General features: G+C 36.2%; 1 protein-coding gene across 1 annotated transcript; it reads right to left on the minus strand.

The window, feature by feature from the left end:
- Positions 1-961: 961 nt before the first annotated feature.
- LOC140936379 (osteoclast-stimulating factor 1-like) lies at positions 962-18,528 on the minus strand. The gene is made up of 11 exons (XM_073385842.1): positions 18,437-18,528; positions 18,320-18,366; positions 18,163-18,213; positions 17,055-17,115; positions 15,764-15,817; positions 14,882-14,919; positions 14,461-14,530; positions 6,772-6,821; positions 6,444-6,522; positions 5,293-5,385; positions 962-4,317 (listed from the first exon to the last, which is right to left on the minus strand). Exons 1-11 carry the CDS (start codon positions 18,477-18,479, stop codon positions 4,271-4,273), a joined length of 633 nt encoding a protein of 210 aa, XP_073241943.1. The 5' UTR covers positions 18,480-18,528; the 3' UTR covers positions 962-4,270.
- Between the last annotated feature and the right edge of the window lie 48 nt (positions 18,529-18,576).

An 18,576-nucleotide genomic window follows, 5' to 3' on the forward strand; every position in this document is an offset into this window, starting at 1 on the left:
TTGAACGGACATTTACCAACGCGTTTTATGGTCGATAAAAATTGATGTTATTCTAAAGGCATGGCCTCTTCTTCAAAAGATAGTCCTTTGTTTTCGTCCGAAAAAGGAAGTATGAAGGGTGACCCGTTTTTGCATGGTTCCGAAAAGCCGATATTTGATCGCACAGCTGGAAAGAAAGACACACGCGGTGGATTAGACATAAACTGTGGAAACCTTATGGAGAACTTGGATGATTTGACAGAAGAACAGTTAGACGAACTACTGCAAGATGCTTTGGATATTAATAAAAGGCTGAAAGCCTTGGAGAGAAAACAAGTCGTGGAGTCCCGTGGGGAATATTTGTCAGATAAAATGACCTTTGGGAAGAGCTCGCTTCCAAAACAATCTCCCTTTCTACCTCCGCTTGGGCAAACACAGACTTCTCTTGTAACTCCAATTGCTGTTTTACAGGGAGCCAAAGTTGACAAAGAAGGAAGGCGCCAGAAAACAAGCGTGATGTGAATAGATGAAAAGAGAAGGAAATTTAGTATTTGAATGAAATTTGGAACCCTAAGAATGGCATCATTCAATTATCCCATGCTATCGGTAAACGTTTTTTAGAAGCGCACTGTTGTTGTTATTATTAATATTAATGTTATTACCAAGAATTTGAAGAAATGGAATTATCAAGACTCATCACAGGAAGGAAACCTTAAGAACAAGTTTATTTCAACATTTTTTTGCTATAAACACTCTAGTCTTTTTTTGTCTACCTTCAAAAAAACAACATAACAACTACCCTGAATCAACAGCAGGTTGTACTTATTTGCAAAAATGTTTGAACTGGGCTCTTGGCCAAATAAATAGAAAACATCATTGGTCCTAAGGGCATAATTTACTTTCCAATACTGTTGATCTGGTTTTTTTCCTACACAATGGTCAACAATTAACACCAAGAAAAAAAAAGAATTAAAACAACATAAGATTTTTCACAGAGTTTTTATTATAAACTTAATAGTAACACAGACCATTAAGTGTAATGCAGTCTTGTGCATGTACATGTATCTATGGAAACCTCCATCCAAAATGTTTGTTTATTTGTAAAAAAGAATTACTATATTTCCTCAAATACTAACCCCTTTTGAACTGCTTTTAATGTAATGATGATGATAATAATAATAATAATAATAATAATAATAATAATAATAATAATAATAATAAGTTATCAGTATTATTATTATTACAAATATTACTATTTAGATTAGTTCATCAACATCATATATATGTGAAGCAAATGATAAAGTAATGTTGTCCAAGCCTTGATATTTAGAAAATACAGTATCAGAACAATACTTTTAGGGGAAAAAATGTGTCTATCAGTAATAATTATTAAAGTAATTTTTTGGATCCTACATTGTAAACTTAAAATTCTATTTACCAGAAAAACAATGTGATGTAAAAATACTATTGTTGTGTCTGTTAAAGTGTAGCAATAGACTTTCACACTTTTTGCTACGTTCCATACTTCACTTACCATCGAACCTGCCATGAGTGACTACTCAAAAATTAATGCGAAGATTTAGCAGTCACTTATGGGAGGTGGTCACTTACGAGAATCGACAAACAGGGTTTCTTCCTGAAAAAGCCCCTGATTCATCTCATTTTTGGAAGGTAATTTAATTTTTGCAATTATTTCTAAGTTAAGTTAGCCTACGTGGCAAGAGTTTTCGTTTGGTTTCAGAGCAAAGAAAGACCGAGAAACGGGATTTTCGGTTTTGGCCACATTAATTGGCTCTCAATTCTTGTTCTTTTCTCCGAAACTGCATGCACACGCTTGCTACGCAGACTAAAGTCAAGTATAAATATACTTCTCTTATGAGTAACCTGAGATGAGGCCCAATTTTAGCAGTTCTCATACATTCTCTCTTTGAATGTTGTTTACAAAGCGAAACGAAAATAGAGCCTGATCTCAGGTTACTTATGAGAAGTGCTTGCACATGGGGGTTGTCTCCTTGAAAAAGACAAGTCTCCTTGCCCAATAGTTTCACACACCAAGTAACCTTACTGTAAAAATAAAGCCTAGTTTTTGTATGTCAGGAAAATCCCAAACAATCGGGGATTTAACTGTTTTGCTACTTTCCCAGAATTTTCCAAATGATGACATCACAAAATTTATGAGATGGATGGAGACAAAGACAGCTGTTCTAATTTTCCAAGGCATATCATGATCAGATTAACAACAGTGCTAGGCAATCTTCAAATCAAAATTTATATTCCTACTACTAGGGATATTGATGAATAGTCAGCAATATATTACATATCGGACAAGTCAGCAAAATCTGAGAAGGTCAAGTAAAGAGTGAAAATTGATTATGGATAATAGATTCATATCTCTCCTTTTGACGACTCTCGTAAGCGACCAGCTCTAGTTACGACCACCTTTGTGAAACCCCATTTTAACTGACTTAAACTCTGTACTGAAAAGCTCTTGTAAGTGACTGTGACTACTTTTAGGATTATCCAAGTGAACTTTTCCTTTGTTTTTAAGCTCTCGTAAGTGACCACTCAGAGTCAATAAAACACAAACTGTGAGTTTATTGAACAGCTTCAAAACCTTCTGATGTAGATCAACTCTCTCTTGCACTAATATTTAGATATGGGGTTATTTTGGTCTGAAAAAATGGACATAAAGTTTAGCTGTATCTAAGTCAGGTATAAAGACAGTTATTAAACATTAACTTCCTTTTGTGTTTTCTTTGTGAATTATTTATGAGTTTCTGAAACTCTCGTAAGCGACCACCTTCTATTGTACAGGTTTTACCATGCAGTCAACCACATACAAGAGCTCATTTTCATAAGTGACTAGCTCTAGTTATGACCACTTCTTTCGAGTTTCCGAGGTGGTCCCTTACGAGAGCTTCAACTGCATTTTTATAAACTAGGGTTAATTCGCAAAACTAAGGGCAAAAGTAAACAATTGAAACCAAAAAAATCAGAGGACAAGGGAAAAGAAAGATCTAGCCAAACACCGTTCTTGTGGCGAACAGGATAACAATAATTTCAAAACTGACACCAGCTATTAGTGGAAAGGGAGTCAGTTTTGTTTTAGTGTACAGAGTAGAAAAAAGATAAGATTTTAAATGTGTAAGAACAATTTAACACACATGTATAAGTAAGTCAAACAAACAAAAAAATATCAGTGGTGTACATTGGCAAAATAAAAAAAATAGTATGACAAAATGGTTTAATTTATGAACTCAGCTAATAAGGAAAATGTTGGATAGTGTCACAATCAAATTCAAGTTAAGATTTTTTACATAATTATAACCTGTGTTATTTCTTAACCGAATTTAATTTTCAGCCAAAAAATATAATCTATGCCACCCATTTAAACAGGCAAGTCCAATTCAGGGCTAGCCCTTCAATATGAGAGCCACTGAATCCCTCTACAGTAAACAAAAAAAATTACTGACCTTTTCAACAACTTCATCCTTGAGATCAACTCAATGCAATACTACACCTTGGTAATTGGTTAATATAATAGCTGCAGCCACACCATTGGACTCAACCAAGTTATTTCCAATTAACAAATTAAAGTTAACTTGTTCAAAAAAAACTGCGAGTACGGCCAGGTACTCTACAGTCTTATCCTAGTTCTAACCAGGTTATGCAAATCAAGAAAGAAAAATTTTTCTTAACCAGATTTGTCTGTTTTAAACCACCTTGCCCGGTAGTTTAACGCAGGTTAACGTTATCAGTTACTCAATCATCTCCACCTATGCGTGAGAATGGTCCAAATTTTGGTTTTACCATGCATGCAAGCAAAACAGTTTTGAAAATTACTTCTTCCACTCCAAGTTCAGCTTTTCTTTCTCAACACAATTGAGTTAAGACTTTTTAGAAGTGGGCCTCTTTTACCAGTAATACGGCCCGGTCAAATTTTTTCAGTCATTCATAGGGGAGCGGTATGAGCAACCCAAGCAACCGTGCAACATTGAGTGACTTTTTGAAAGTCTAAATTGAGTTTGGCAGTTGAAAAACAAATTAACCCACTTAAACACTTTTAACCAGATTACTTTCTGAAAAATTTTTCACTGGGTTTTTCAAAAACTAATCCGGTTAACTTGCCAAGTGCAGCCACAGCCAATGTTTGTTTGCTGAGTGGGATGAAACAATATGAGGGCAGCTTATTACAACAGGTTTTTATAAGCAGGCACCACTTCCATCAGTTCAACCTACAAAATTACTTCTAAACAATTACAAAATTTACTGTCGTATAAAATTTATTTCTTCAATCCGAGTCTTCTTCTTCCCCATAATCATCAGCCCCAGGAGCTTCTAAAAGAGGAAAAAAATTACTTGCAGTCAGAGTAGTATGTTTATTACATTATTTGACTGAAGGCATGGATTAATGTCATGGTTCAAGAAATTTTTTGCCCTTGGTTGTAAAATACAGTTAAAGGAATGTGCCTCTTGGACTTCGCTTTTACTGTAAAGTTTTATATGTATTGTACTTTAGACTCTTAGCTCAGTAAAGTAAGTGTACTATTGTTTCCTTTGTCTAGGGTTTTATACATAGGTGTTTCATTCGATATTGAAATTTTGTTTGGATAGAAGTTACAAGTTTTTTATGTCTTGTCTGTTATGACGGAAAGTTAGGGTTACAAATTAAACATACACCGTATCATCTTGTCCATTGACTCAGACTTTGGGCACTCTCCAGGTGTAGCTGTAGCACACGATGATTAGTCACTTTGTGCTCAATTGCTTTTTTTTTTCTCAATTGCTTGCTTGTGGTCTTGCTATAACGTTTAAATCTTATTTTACTTCGTTTTTGGATAAAGTAAAGCAGTAAAGCATGGTAATCAATTTATTTCCAGGAAACAAAGGAAAATGTAAATTTAAACCAAGGATAAAAATAAACATCAAGAGATTATTCACAAAGGTTGTCCTTAGAATCATAGTTCAATGACACCCAAACTGTGTAAGAATGATAAATCAAGGCCACACAGCCTTAAAGCTCTGTGCAAATGTAAGATTTCCTTGTTACCCAAAGGCACCAGAGGCTGAAAGGCTTATTATATCTAGAACAGGGTGTTCATTAGGCATCGGAGATCGGGGAATTCTCCGTTTACTATGCTGAATTCTCTGGCTAATGTTCCATAGCTTACAACTATTTTTACTCAGATGTGGAGCCTCTTTCAAAATATTCTCCTGTAATGTTACACCTTTCTCCTGCTACTAGTATTCTTAATGAAAACCCTGCTAGAACATGGCATTTACCATCTTACGATTTTCAACCAATTCACCCACCTACAGCTCCTCTTAATAGTCTACCAACATCAGGGTCTCGAGCAAGATCACTGGGCGTCTGATTTTCATTGTTTCGAATATCTGTTCTTGCTCCTGCAAAGTAAACAAGGGTTAAGAAGCTGACAAAATTTTAACCACTATTTGTTCACATCGATTATACCATACATGTAAAAGCCTCGTAATCCTGGGGCAAATCCAGGATTTAGTGGAGGGTTCGGGTAAATGTCTGCCAAAGACAGACCAAGCTAGTGGGGTCCTGGGGCACGCTCCTTCAGAAAATTTTTAAATTTACATGTAGGTCATCAGACAGGTGATTTCCATAGTTTTAAGGGATAATTGTAGGTTGTTTCACCCCTTTAAACTACCTCTGTCGTTAGTCATTCTACCACAGTGGGGGAAAGAATTTGCATGTATGTCCACCGGGTTAAAGGAGCTGTGTTATGAAATTCAGCCAAATTAGGAAATTACAAAATGCCCGTTAAATTAAGAGAAACATATAAATAACCGCTCAAAACTTTAAGGGAAGGTTAAAATAACATAACAGAAACAGCAGATGCCACGGATGGGCAAAACTGAAGAAGATTGAAACAGATTGAAATTAGGGTTTTTGAAAACTGTTCAGCCTAACAGCTTTTCAAAGATCCCTGCTGCTTGCAACTTCCAAAGTAATGCTCAGGAGACATATTTGTTTGTCACGGATCTCTGATTTTGTCATTTACATGTAATTTCTTTGCTTACTTTAAGCTCCATACCCATTGAGGGCGAGTAATTGGAAAAATTAAACAAAATGAACTGGACTGCCGTGACACAGCCCCTTTAAAGGACAGTAAATTTGAATTGTCTATGCACTTTAAAAATTACTCAAAAAGTGTATCAACAAGGCATTTAAAACCACGAAAAGACTCTCCTCCAGCAATGTTATCACAGTCTTTTTTTAAAAAGATTACATGTATATCGAGGTTTGTTAGCATTTGTCAGTACATTCACCAAGGTTTTATGTGAGAAACTGCTCATGTTTTAACGTTTTCATTTCAGTCTAGGGGGTTCGAACGAACCATCCAAACCACCCCTACGTCTGCCCTAGTGATCCTCACAGAAATATCATCTTCTGCTAATTTTATTTGCAAAAACAGAAAAATATAAAACTTTACCTCGCTCTAGTAGTAATTCTACAATGTCTGGATGGCTTTTCCATGAAGCAGAATGTAATGGGGTATCTCCAAGTTTATTCTACAATAAGAAACACAAAACACATACTAAATTATTACAAATTTCTAGGACCTCTGTTGAAAATGATGCGACTGTTGATAACTGGCTTCTGCTCTTCCAGTGAATTGCAAATACATTTTCTTTCAACTCTAAAAGACTTAATAAGATTAGTCACAGAGGGAGAAAAAATGTCGGTTGGTTCTTCATCAAATTTTCAAAAACCATGAGGGGAAAAGTGTGAATCCAATGTGCCTGTTTGGCTAACCTTACCTGAACTGAAATCTGTATTCTTGGTTGTGCAAGTAAGACCTTTACACATTCTAAACACAATAAATACAATACATTTTTTTCATTAATACAGTACTAAAAAGATCAGTTGGTGTTCAAACCTCAGATATGTTTTGCCTATATTTTATTCAAAGGTATAGATTTTTGTACACTTAAGTTGGACTAAATTAAGGGGGCTCAAAATGGTTCTCAGCTTCACGCATGTGCATCTAGTTGCAATATTGCAATCCATTTGATGAGTGACCTATACTAACAAATACTCTTTTTTATTAGCAGGGCTCGAAATTGCGACTCAGATATGGTCGCCAATGCGACTAGCATTTTCTCCTTGGCGACTAAAAATTCTGGTTTAGTCACCACTTTGGTGACCAGATTTCTCTATGATATAGATTTAAATTAAAAGGGTAAAGTTAAAACAAACATTTCATCTTTTCTTGCTTTGCTTTCGTCATACAAAATGTGCCAAATCGCATAAACAAAGCCAGTTTATCTCCAAATTTATACCGACTTCTGTCCGCGATACATTCAGACAATCAAATCTGATATATCGCACTATAATACAGGGCTTCTGATAGGTCACGCAAGTAAAATTTCATGGGATTTTCAGAGACAGATTTCTCAAAAATTTTCGCGGCTAACTTCGCTGAAAAACAATCGGTAAAAATAGCCGATTTTGTGGGAATTTTCTGGGCAAATTTACCTAGAAATCAATTGATTTTGCGCTGATTTGACGAGCGTGTTTAATGTTTTTAACAGAGATAATCTAACATATTCTAACAACAAAGGCTTGGCGCACGCTACTGGTGTACACAGGGCGGATAAAGGTTGGGCGGTGAAACGAGCGCTCCGCTCTTCATTTAATGTGTGATGCGGAGTAGGACTGGCACGAGCGCTCTTTCCGCGCTTCCGGTGCGCTTGAAGGCCGGTGAAATTTTCCTTTTTGCAAACCGGAAATCCTATTTTCTTTCGGTAATTTCAGGCTACAATGTTAAATAGATAAATTCGTTTCATAACAATATCAATAAACAGTTTCATATGTTTGTGTCTGTACGTCTAGAAGTCAAACTTGTTGGTCGTATAATGCCAAAATTTGTGTTTAATTTGAAAGTGTTGAATACCTCCTCCTTCCACTTAATATCACCTAATCGTCTTTTGCCGTTTCGTTTGCAAAAGCTTAACACTTCTTAACCTCAATTTTTACATATGTTAAAGGGGGATAAATTTTATATAACATAACAGAAAATTAGATTGATATATATTGATATAGTGGCGTTGTACTTCTTCAAACTTTGCTTCTCGGGTGCAACGCGCCATGGCGATTCGCGCAATGCGTTGCAAATCCGGCAACCGCATGTAAACAAAATTTATTGAGGTTTGTTGTAAGGTTTTTTCTCAGTTTTTCTCTCTAAAACTAAACAAGGTAAACAGTAAAAACTGAGGGGAAACTAATTTTGAAGTTTCTAACAAACAGAAAGACGTATGAGATGTTTTTTTCAAAATTAAAAAGAAGGATGATGGTGATTGAAATTAGCATAATTTCACCTTGCACGAGCTGCACGCATTTAAAAAATACACGTCATCTAGTTATGAAACAAGATCTGCTGTCATTTAGTTTTGCCTTGGATGACATGGATGAGATTTTCCTTCGTGTTTTAGACAGTACTTAGTCGTTTTTGTTTTGAAATAACATCGACATTGGCGAGTAGCAGAACGAAAATATAATTCAGTGGTAGAGTCATGGAAGTAATAAAAGAAACCCTTTGAAAGAGATGTTTGTCTACTCCAACTAAACCTCCCGCAAAAAATAGCAACATTTGCCTCTCGGAGACAGAGTACCAGCACAAAGGAACGAGGAAGAAGTGCAAGAAAATAAATCAAGCTGCCATAATTCAGTGACAGCGGCAGTATCTAATGTACAAACCACATCACAAGCGCTGACCGAAGTCGAAAACAAGCGACATTTCTAAGCAGAGACCCAGTCCACTGCATCACACCTTTTTGCTAGGACGCGCTCGTTTCACCGCCCAACCTATATCCGCCCTGGGTGTACACGAGCGTAACACCGTGCCTTATGCACGATTCGCGCACAAGAAAAGGCACGGTTTTTGTGCCAAAGCACGGGAAAAAATCATGCAAAGGCACAGATTAGGCACACTTTAGGCACAGTTAAGGCACGTTTTAAATATTGCTAAGGCACATTTTAGGCACAGTTTGGGCACAGTTTTGGCACGGTTTAGGCACGGTTTAGGCACAAATACTCAACGCTGGGCACTTTTTTGAAAATCTTTGTAACCCGACTTGCAAAAAAGAACAAACTTGGTACGAATTACAAAAATAATTCAGATCAAACACGATACAGTTAGAAGTATTGGAAGTGTAAGTTTTGAGCCGCGCCGAAAGTCTGAAAAATTAAAGTATTCTTCGACAGTCCATGTTTACACACGCGATGTATGCGGTCTGAACCTTTTCAATTGCCATGCAATTTTATAGACTCGCTTTCTTTCGTCTCTAAAAGAAATCGTGAAAGAAAGTCGAAGCCATAATAACAAAAACAAAGCTAAAGAAGTAAGGCACAAAAATAGCCAATAAAAGTCGTAGAAAAATAATACATTTTGCGATCGCGGTAAAATTGGCCTGAATTTTTAATAACAACATGAAAAGTACAAAGTGGTAATTTGAAACCTTCATGCCAACGCGTGTTGTTTTTTAAATACAAAATGCGGCTGCTTTTTAAAAATATTTCTCTAACTAAAAAAGTAGGATTTACACTTAGTAGTAAAATAATTCAAGCTGCTTGTTTGTTTTTGTTTTCTGGCTCTGTTAGCAAATTAAGCTTTAATCGTATAATAATCGATGAGACGTGCCATTTATTTTGCTTCAAAACTCATCGGCGTGCAATCAGTTTTTTCGTTTTCATTTTATAAGTCATATCACAAGTAAATTCTTTTTTTGAATGCAAATCTTCCCTCCCGAAAAAAACAAATGTTTCGTTCCACCTAAACGCTCCATTAAGAAGGGGAGAAGAAACCTACTTGGAAATTTTTTAACATCGATGAAATTAGCATATCAACAATGTAATTGAGCTGAGCACTTACTTTAAATACGCTAACCTGTTTAAGATTCCATTTTCCTGTTTGTCGGGGCTTCCCCTGCTGTCTCTAACCGTATTCTGAGTCATGTTATTTCTTATTAGGGGATAAAAAGGTCGTCAGACCGTGTTTCTAGACTTTATAAACCTCAAAACTGACATAATTGCCGTGCGCCCTTCGTTCGCTGTGGAGCTCGATAGGCTGGACACGATTTTCCGAGTGACTCAATATTTTGGCACAACTTATGCACAGATTAGGCACAGTTTGGGCACAACTTAGGCACGGCTTAGGCACGTTTTTCAAAACTAAAATGCACACTTTATGCACATCTTAGGCACATTTTAGGCACAAAATCTTTATGCCAAAGCACAATCTAGAATCCGATTTTCGGTCCAACGCACGGTTTACAAATTTTCACGTTAAAAAAATGCTGTCTAACCTTACATATTTGATCTTAGCGTAAAAATGGGTTTCCCGAAGTCTTAACAGTTAGTCTATAAGGAAGGTTTAACTTATGAGCATTCCAAAAATTATTATTTCTTCTCTTAACAACAACAGAAAGTCAATGAAAACCAATCTTTGAAATTGACGTTCGCGCTGCACAGAGATCGTATGTAGACAGAACATCTTTGTGAAAACGCCCTAAACTTTGTTGTTTTGGCATTATGTTCAGTAATTTTTAATACAGTTAGTACTCATAAGTCACTGACCTCTTCGGAGAAATTTTTCCAAAGTACCATTAACAGAAACAGAGAAATCCCACAATATGCGTGGTTAGACTGTAAATGTTACGCGAGCTGTCAAAAAATGGTCCCATTTTGAGCAATACTTTTCATATTTCAATTTTATTTTGGTCTTACAGCCAGAAAAAAAATATTCAATGAAAAGCTGTTTATAAACTTTAACTTCTTGCCAAATATCGATGCGATCTGAGTTTTAATAAGTTCATAAGAGCCAAACGATGTGAGATTCTTAGCCGTGTACACCAGTAGCGTGCGCCAGGCCCAAAGCGCTCGAGAAATGAGCCAATGGCAAAGCTTTTAACATTATGACTAGTGCCCAGTTTTTCGCAACATAATTTACACCTGGTAATTTTGGAACATTGTTCACACATTGTGGTGATGAAGCTTCAAGGTAAATTTGCAAGTTTTCGGCGAATAAACAGCCCCAATAGCCGAGATAAGTTTCAAATATGTTGTATTGACAAGTATATGATAAGATTTCTCGTGAATTTCGCGGTATTTCGCACATTTTTGTGAATTTCACGGGATTTGCGGGTTTACCTGAAATTCGTGGCTGCGCGCTAAATATCAGAAGCCAGGCTGATACTGTGTGCTGCTTCATTTACATTATACAAACTGGCGACTATGTTTCTCCAGTTTGTCGCCAAAAGGCGACCTGAAGATTTTCTTAACTTCGAGCCCTGATTAGTATTTCTAATCTCACATGTACATGAAAATTTAAGGGACAATATCTAGGGCAATTTTCTTCTATTTAAAAATCTCCATTTAAGGAAATAAATTGATTTGCACCAGGATTTCTCATATTGGCAAAATAAAAAGATGATAAGTGAAGGTTTCTACAGTGAGAAAAGACAATAACAGGTCATCAAAATGTAGATGAAAGTAGTTGTGAAGATGTCAAGAAAACTGAGTATAGATATTTAACAATGATGAGGCAGCCTGAGTATCATCTGAAGAATGATGGAGATCTTGGAGGGTGTTATACAGATCTCAATAATTCCTCAGTTGATATGAAAGCCGAATTCATTAATAACAAATTATTGTTTTATCATTCTCTCAAAAAAAATTAAAAACTCAAACTTTAAAAACAAGCCTATTTATTGGTAAGTTTAGGAGATAAAGGGTTGTTCAGTACTGCAAATATTCTCCAAATGGCAGACATCATCCACCAAGTTGTCTTCTCACTGTTCTTGCTATGTTTTTAGCCAATAGTTCACCTATTTCTTCCTTGTGAAACGAGTGAAATGTTCCGCCATTTTATACTCACTACCAAAGTAACTCAACCTCATCCCCAAGTCTTCTCAACTAACTGTTCAGTTTTCTAGCAATTATGCTGCACAATTGACCTCATTTTTCACACATCGCAAAATTCTTCCAAATTTGGTCAACAGTAGCTGGTTATGATGAAGTATGGGATTTTAGCCAATCAGATACAGAAAAATATTTGAATGAATAATAAATGCTCTTAAGGAGAACCGCACCATTATCACAGTAGGAGCTGTGATATCTTAATTAACAATAATCCATGAGGGTGGATTGGATATGAGATGGTAGATAGCCAACAAGGTGCATAGTACCAAGTTGGCTATAATCATCTCATATCCAACAAGCGCGAGCGGAATATTGTTTTATTAAAAATGCCCACAAAATACTGAGAATTCTTCCTGACTTTATTGGTAAAAACAACCGATTTTCAGCTTGTTTTCAATTTTGAGCAGATGCGTACAGGAACCATACTTGGAGAGCACGGTGTAATGGCTCATATACCATGATGGCTCAGCCAATCAGAGCTCTAGAATTGCCTCATCCAATGACTCAGTTTTTAAACATAGGCACGTTAAACGTGCATGAGCTATTTTGAATGCTTCAGTGTAACTTTACTGCTTCAGTGTAACCTTACCAAGAGTGATGAATCTACCTTTTTCGTCCTAAATGTAGACTGGGTTTTTGTGCGAAATTGAGTATTGCCGTACATAAACGAAAACGCGAAACGCTCAGCTGCGTCGATCCTCATGCTATATATTCACTTTCCTCTGTCTTTCCCTGTTACATTTGGTGCAAGTTAAACAAATTGTTAAAGTAAAATATATATCTACTCACAAACGTTGATTAGAAGGACAACTCTAAGGTTTCCTTGGAGTTTCTTAAGCCAAAATGTGACTCATTGAATTCGAGTAGTTATGAAATACCAGGATTTTTATCATTGTGGTATATGGTTGCATCGTCACAATTCACGAGGTTTTCACGTGCGATTCTACTCAGTGAAACAGTGTTTAACTCCGACAATTTATTTCTTCACGTTTTAAAAGCTATTCCTTCTTAAAAGACAAAAGCCTTTTTAAAAAGGCATTGGTTACAAAACGAAACAGGTCTTCATACGTACGTTCAAGTTACTATTATTATTGTGAAAAGCCAATCTGCATGAGATGTACAGTCACACAACTGGCACGTGAAAGTGTTGGACTTTGCCCCCTTTCGTGGTTCGTACGTGAGGGAATTCGAGTTATCACACAGTAATCGAGTAAACAGACTTATAAAAATAACTCATGCACACAATTTGTACGTGAAGATGTTGGTCTTTGGCTCTTTTACAATTCGTCCTTTAAAAAAACGCAAATTGTTTACTACAAAATTTTCTCAAACGATTTTAAGAAATCACCTCGGCTTTACAACATCTGCAATTAAATTATGCTTCATGTAATGTCAAGATTGATAGCCTAACATCTATTAACTTCCAAGAAAATTATCAAACTGCCGAAATATATTTCTGCTCATATCATGTTACTCCACTCAATAAAGCAGTATCCCTTTCAAACTTCTAAAACCACATTTTGTAGGCCGCATACCTTCGAGTTAAAGTCCATATCTAAATATCAATTATTGCTTCACTGGAAGAGCTTTGAAAATGTATGATCTTTTATACTCTACCTTGAAGCAGGTGAAACACAACTCATAAATACGCGCGTGGTACCGTTCGCGATAGCCGAATTCGGTCAGAAATGTCTTGAAGTAGCATCCACACTAAAATATGAACCCTTAAAAAACAGCTGCATCACTGTACACAGCGTTTGAATCATGAAGATATATAATATAATGTTTCAAAACACCTGTAGCCGTAATAAAAGACGAAAAAATTGTGAAGAATCAAGATGGCGGTCTTAAAGTGCCCTTGTTCGACCTTTGGCAATATCATTTTTAAGTAGATGGCAAGATCTTATTGGTTCCTAAGCATCAACTCATAGTACCTTCAACCTTATTGGCTCTTGCAACAAACATCCGAACATACAAAGTTACAAAGATACAAAGCCACAAAGATACATACGCTCACACCACTGACATATGAGCTATTTTTTCAAAATAGCTCAATAATGATGCTTATCATATTCTCCAAAGATACATGACTTGTACACTGTGGCTATGTATGAATACATTTTACACTATATCAAAGTTATCCGCATTATCGCCAGCAAAATTTTCCAGAAGATTTTATTGCTTATTTATGATACCTTACATCTAAAGTAGTCAGAGAAAACAGCCAATATTTTGCAAAGCCACCACGGATTTCCCCGCAAAAATGACGCCTGAGGAACGCCTGCAGAAATTCCATACTGAAGACATGTCACTACCTAGATCAGCGTAGTGCTTCTGATTGGTTCTGCCATGACAGAAATTTGCTTTAACCAATCAGAAGCACTACCCAGATCTGGGTATTGACACGTTTCTGCAGTGATATCGTTGCTCAAGCATCATTTTGTGGGGAAACCAGCGGCAGTAGCGCCATATGTCGGCAGTTTTCTCAGCATATACTTAAGGTAATAACACAAAACTGACTGTCTTACCTGTATGACCTCCTTGAGCTGCCCAGTGAAGAGGGGTGGAGCCAGACTTGTCAAGGCCATTGACTGACACCTGTCAAGTCATCAAATAAGGCATAAATAATTACTGGTCTTGAGAGAGACATTTCATTCTGTTTTCTTAGAATCTCAATGTTCTTCAAGGCAGTGCAAAGGGACACTTTGAAATATGAAGGAAACAAAGGTTTCTTGAAGGATCAGTATTAAAATTAGTTAAACATTGGAACCTGGCTACATCACCCACCTTTCCAATCAAAGGCAAAATTATTTAGCTACAATCACCTTGTCCTGCTAAAGCATATACAGTGTGGATCACTGCTTTATTTTAAATTTATTCTTCATTTCATAATTCACACCAAAGTTTTGCTTGATTCTTAGGAGTAGAATGATAAGAAATATTATTTACCTTGTTTTGAAGACATTCATTAAGGAACCCTATGTTTCCTGTAAAGAGCAAACCATAACATAGATTTCTCTATAATTTTACTCACTGGAAAAAAACATATACATGTACACAAAAGACAAGTTATCAAGTACTGTAAGTCCATTTACCAGGAAACGTCCATCAACCCATCCCCACCCATGAAGATAAGGGAAACCTTTCAGGGGAGGGTTTCCACAACCAAACATTTTAAAATGAAATCAAGTATAAGGTTAAATTAGAATATTGAGGAGGTGTGGAGGGGATGTTGAATCAACCAGAATTCTCCCCTGGGTGGGGAGGGTAAGGGTATTTTCTGAAACACTACATTACTCACTTTAATGCTATCCAGCAAATAAACTACACTATCAAGTTACTTGCTTATCCCAAACATTCAATAGCTACCTGACTGCCTTTGAAAATCAATACATTAATCTTCCTGTACATTCTTCCTTTTCCTTGAGAAATTACTTATCAGGTCTATCCTCTAGAAAAAGAACTAAGACAAAACAAAAAAAATAGCTAGGAGACAATATCTATATTTTATCAGAAAGCAGAAGTCCAAGAAGAACTGGACATCCAACATGAGTCTGTTAGTGAGATTTAAATAATTATCGGCACTTTTAATGTCTACAGATAATCACGTTTCTGGATGAATGGCAACGTTAATATAAGGTTCGTGAAAACTTTCAGGGGTGCTTCTTGGAAAAGTGCCATCAATGAAGGCTTGAGTTTTTACGCAAAGAAAAATTCTGTAGTCTCCATTTTTTTCATGATATTACTATCATGAAGACAAGAACAACCAACTAAATAAACTGTGATGATAATTGCAGGTGTTTCTAAAATTATATGATTTTAGTTTCCCACCTCTTTTAGCTGCTTCATGCAAGGGATTTTCCACTGATTCAGTATGCTCACCAACTAAAATTAATCAGAATTAATATTGATTGGTTAGTTTGTTAGAGTCACTGGTCCATCTGATAACAACTGGGTTTTTGCTCTGTTATAATAATTTAGGAAAAGAGAATGATCTACTAGACAACCTGTGATTAGTTCTACAATAGGATATGTATATCATTTTATAACAGGACATGTTACATCATTCAAAAAAGCCACAATCCCTTCCAGTTGGATTTTACTGAAAATTCAAGTTACCCAAAAAGTGTGGAAATAAAGAATTTTTCATAATTAAGATTGTAAGACAAAAGACAGATCAAAATACACTGGAGAGTCTTTACAATCCATGACCTGATGGTTAAACTGATGGACAACCAATAAAATCAAGATTAACCAATCTGATAAAATTAATATTCAGAGTTTAAGACCATCAAATGATGATCAGGGATATGTTCTAGAAGAGACAGCTGGCCCCTGGGTCCTTACTTTTGCTGTTGGGCATCTAGATAATCCTAGATTTTTTATTAAAAAATCATACACTAGGCATCCTGGATTTCTCAGGCTCAAAACATTTGAATCCCCACAATTTTTCTTAGAGCACAGCCTTGATCATATATAAATAATTCACTTCGACTGTGCTGATGGCTACCACAAAGACTGACAGTCACTATCAATAACTTAACTAGCCTGCTTTGCAGACGTAATTTAACCTTGATAAGTAACATCTGCGTAGCAGTGCCGAAATCCTTATTATGGACCCCCTCTGGACTCAACAAATCACTGGAAGGACATTTCGAATTTCCTTTCATCTTGATTGGCAACAACGCTATTTTTTAACAGGTCAATCATGGCACATACTCAAATCGGATTAATTGAGGTTTCTGGGTAACTGATCACCTACCCCTCCCCTAAGTCAATATTAACACTTACTTCTTGCTGAAGACAAAATGTTGGGATAGGGGAGGGGAAGGTGGTCAGTTAACTAGAAACTTCGATTGATCCCTTAAATCCTGGTACCCAGGTAGGAACCCAGAACAAGGATTTCAGCAGTGTTTCACAGATGGACTTAACCAAAGTTTAGTTTCATCTGTAGCAAAGGCTATAACTTAACCATCCCATTCAAGACCACACTCACCCAGACAATCCATTCCACCTTCTTTTGGTCCAAAGCATTTTACACATACTTCTGAGGGCCCTTCACCCACACACACAAAAAGGTGGAGGGTCCACCCATATTTTAAGGGCATACCACTCAACTCACCGTAATTGGATGGAATAAGTCCTGACTTGCTCCCAACTTTTGCTTTCCACCAAGGTCCACTCTATAATAATAAGCAGTATTAATAATATTAATAATATTAATATTTATTATAACTATCTAATAACAGACAATCAAAAATCAAGTGCATCGGACAGGTACCTGGAACGAATCCCTAAGGCCAAGTAAAAAAATGTTTCTCGTCCCTACCTGGTTCATTATATTTTTGGGGGCTACCTCTTTTTTAAAATTGTTTGTCATTGGAAAAGTTGGAACTAAGAAAAACCAACAAGCATTACTTTGAACACCAGTTATTCTTCAATCCTTGGTAACAGGCCTTACTTTTCATAAAACAAAGCATTCATTCAATTTTCCCTGCCCATTGAGATATATCATATGTCACATTGTTTAAAAGTAACATATGCATGTATCGAAATAAACCAAATTTCTGCTTATCTGACATTTCATTTATCAAATTTATATTTGATCAAAGACCTCCAGCTTATCCCTGGGTAAAGGTACTGAATTGTAAATAAAGTATTCAATTTTCAATTATAAAAGGAAGGGATACAACAAAATAATTGCCACGCACTCTCTTTTTTAGAAATCCAGACAAGCACCTTTTTTTTAACTTGGCCGGAGTGACTATTGATAAAATGCATGATTCTTTTTTCCTCCTAGTATGTGCTTTGCTTGTTGGCCAAAAGGAGAATTTTATTTAAGATCAGGAGTTTCTTAGCTAAGGTCTTATTGCACACACCCCTTCCTTTTTAAGATCAAGCAAAAAAGAATTTAATGGTTCCATGACGGCAAATTGTGGAGTTATTGTATGTACGGCAGCAAGAAATCCTAATATTGACTTCGATATAGCTTATGTTTGACTGTTTGCTGTTAACAAAGATTTATTGACAAAAAAATTTCCCGGTCATAGTAAAGTTTACATAAGCTTAATCACGACTTCCTTCCTGTTGACCAATTTAGTTTAAAAATCGAGAAAAAGCTTGCATATTTTTTCACAAAACAAACCTCAGAAAGGTCTGTAAACCTAATTAATTAAGCTTGATTGTAATATTATTTGTTATATTAACTGCATTATAAACTTCAAGTTTACCCGGTCAATGATGTAAAGAATGTCCCCTTCTTCAAAACTTATCTCGTCTGGCTGCAAAAGGATAAATGGAAGAAGCATTTTAAGACGTTTTCGCTGGAAAAACACCAAAACATCTCACGACGACATGTCTCCAAAATCTAAATAGATTTGTTTATACCTGTTGGGCTGTGTAATTGAACAAAGCCCTCACAACTTGCACATGATCTGAAGAAGAACATAAAATTACAGTAAATATATGGATGATCAGGGAAAAAAATAGTCATTCGACGACTACCTGGCCTAGGAATTGGAGGTGGTGGTCTCCGGGGAGTCGACATTTTGAAAGCAAAAGGAAAATATCGGGAAGTGACGTTCTACGCGTGCGCGCGTATATACGAGCCAGCAGTAGGTAAATGATTTTGTCTGCGGTTCACC

This window comes from Porites lutea, chromosome 5, assembly GCF_958299795.1.
Source record: "Porites lutea chromosome 5, jaPorLute2.1, whole genome shotgun sequence".
Lineage (NCBI taxonomy): Eukaryota > Metazoa > Cnidaria > Anthozoa > Scleractinia > Poritidae > Porites > Porites lutea.

Excerpts from the sequence above, each read along its gene's own strand:
- LOC140936379 (XM_073385842.1), bottom strand. The coding sequence starts at position 18,479 with ATGTCGACTCCCCGGAGACCACCACCTCCAATTCCTAGGCCAG. Across the intron at positions 18,214-18,319 it reads TCAATTACACAGCCCAACAG|CCAGACGAGATAAGTTTTGA; the intron begins GTATAAACAAAT and ends ATCCTTTTGCAG. Across the intron at positions 15,818-17,054 it reads ACTTATTCCATCCAATTACG|TTGGTGAGCATACTGAATCA; the intron begins GTGAGTTGAGTG and ends GATTAATTTTAG.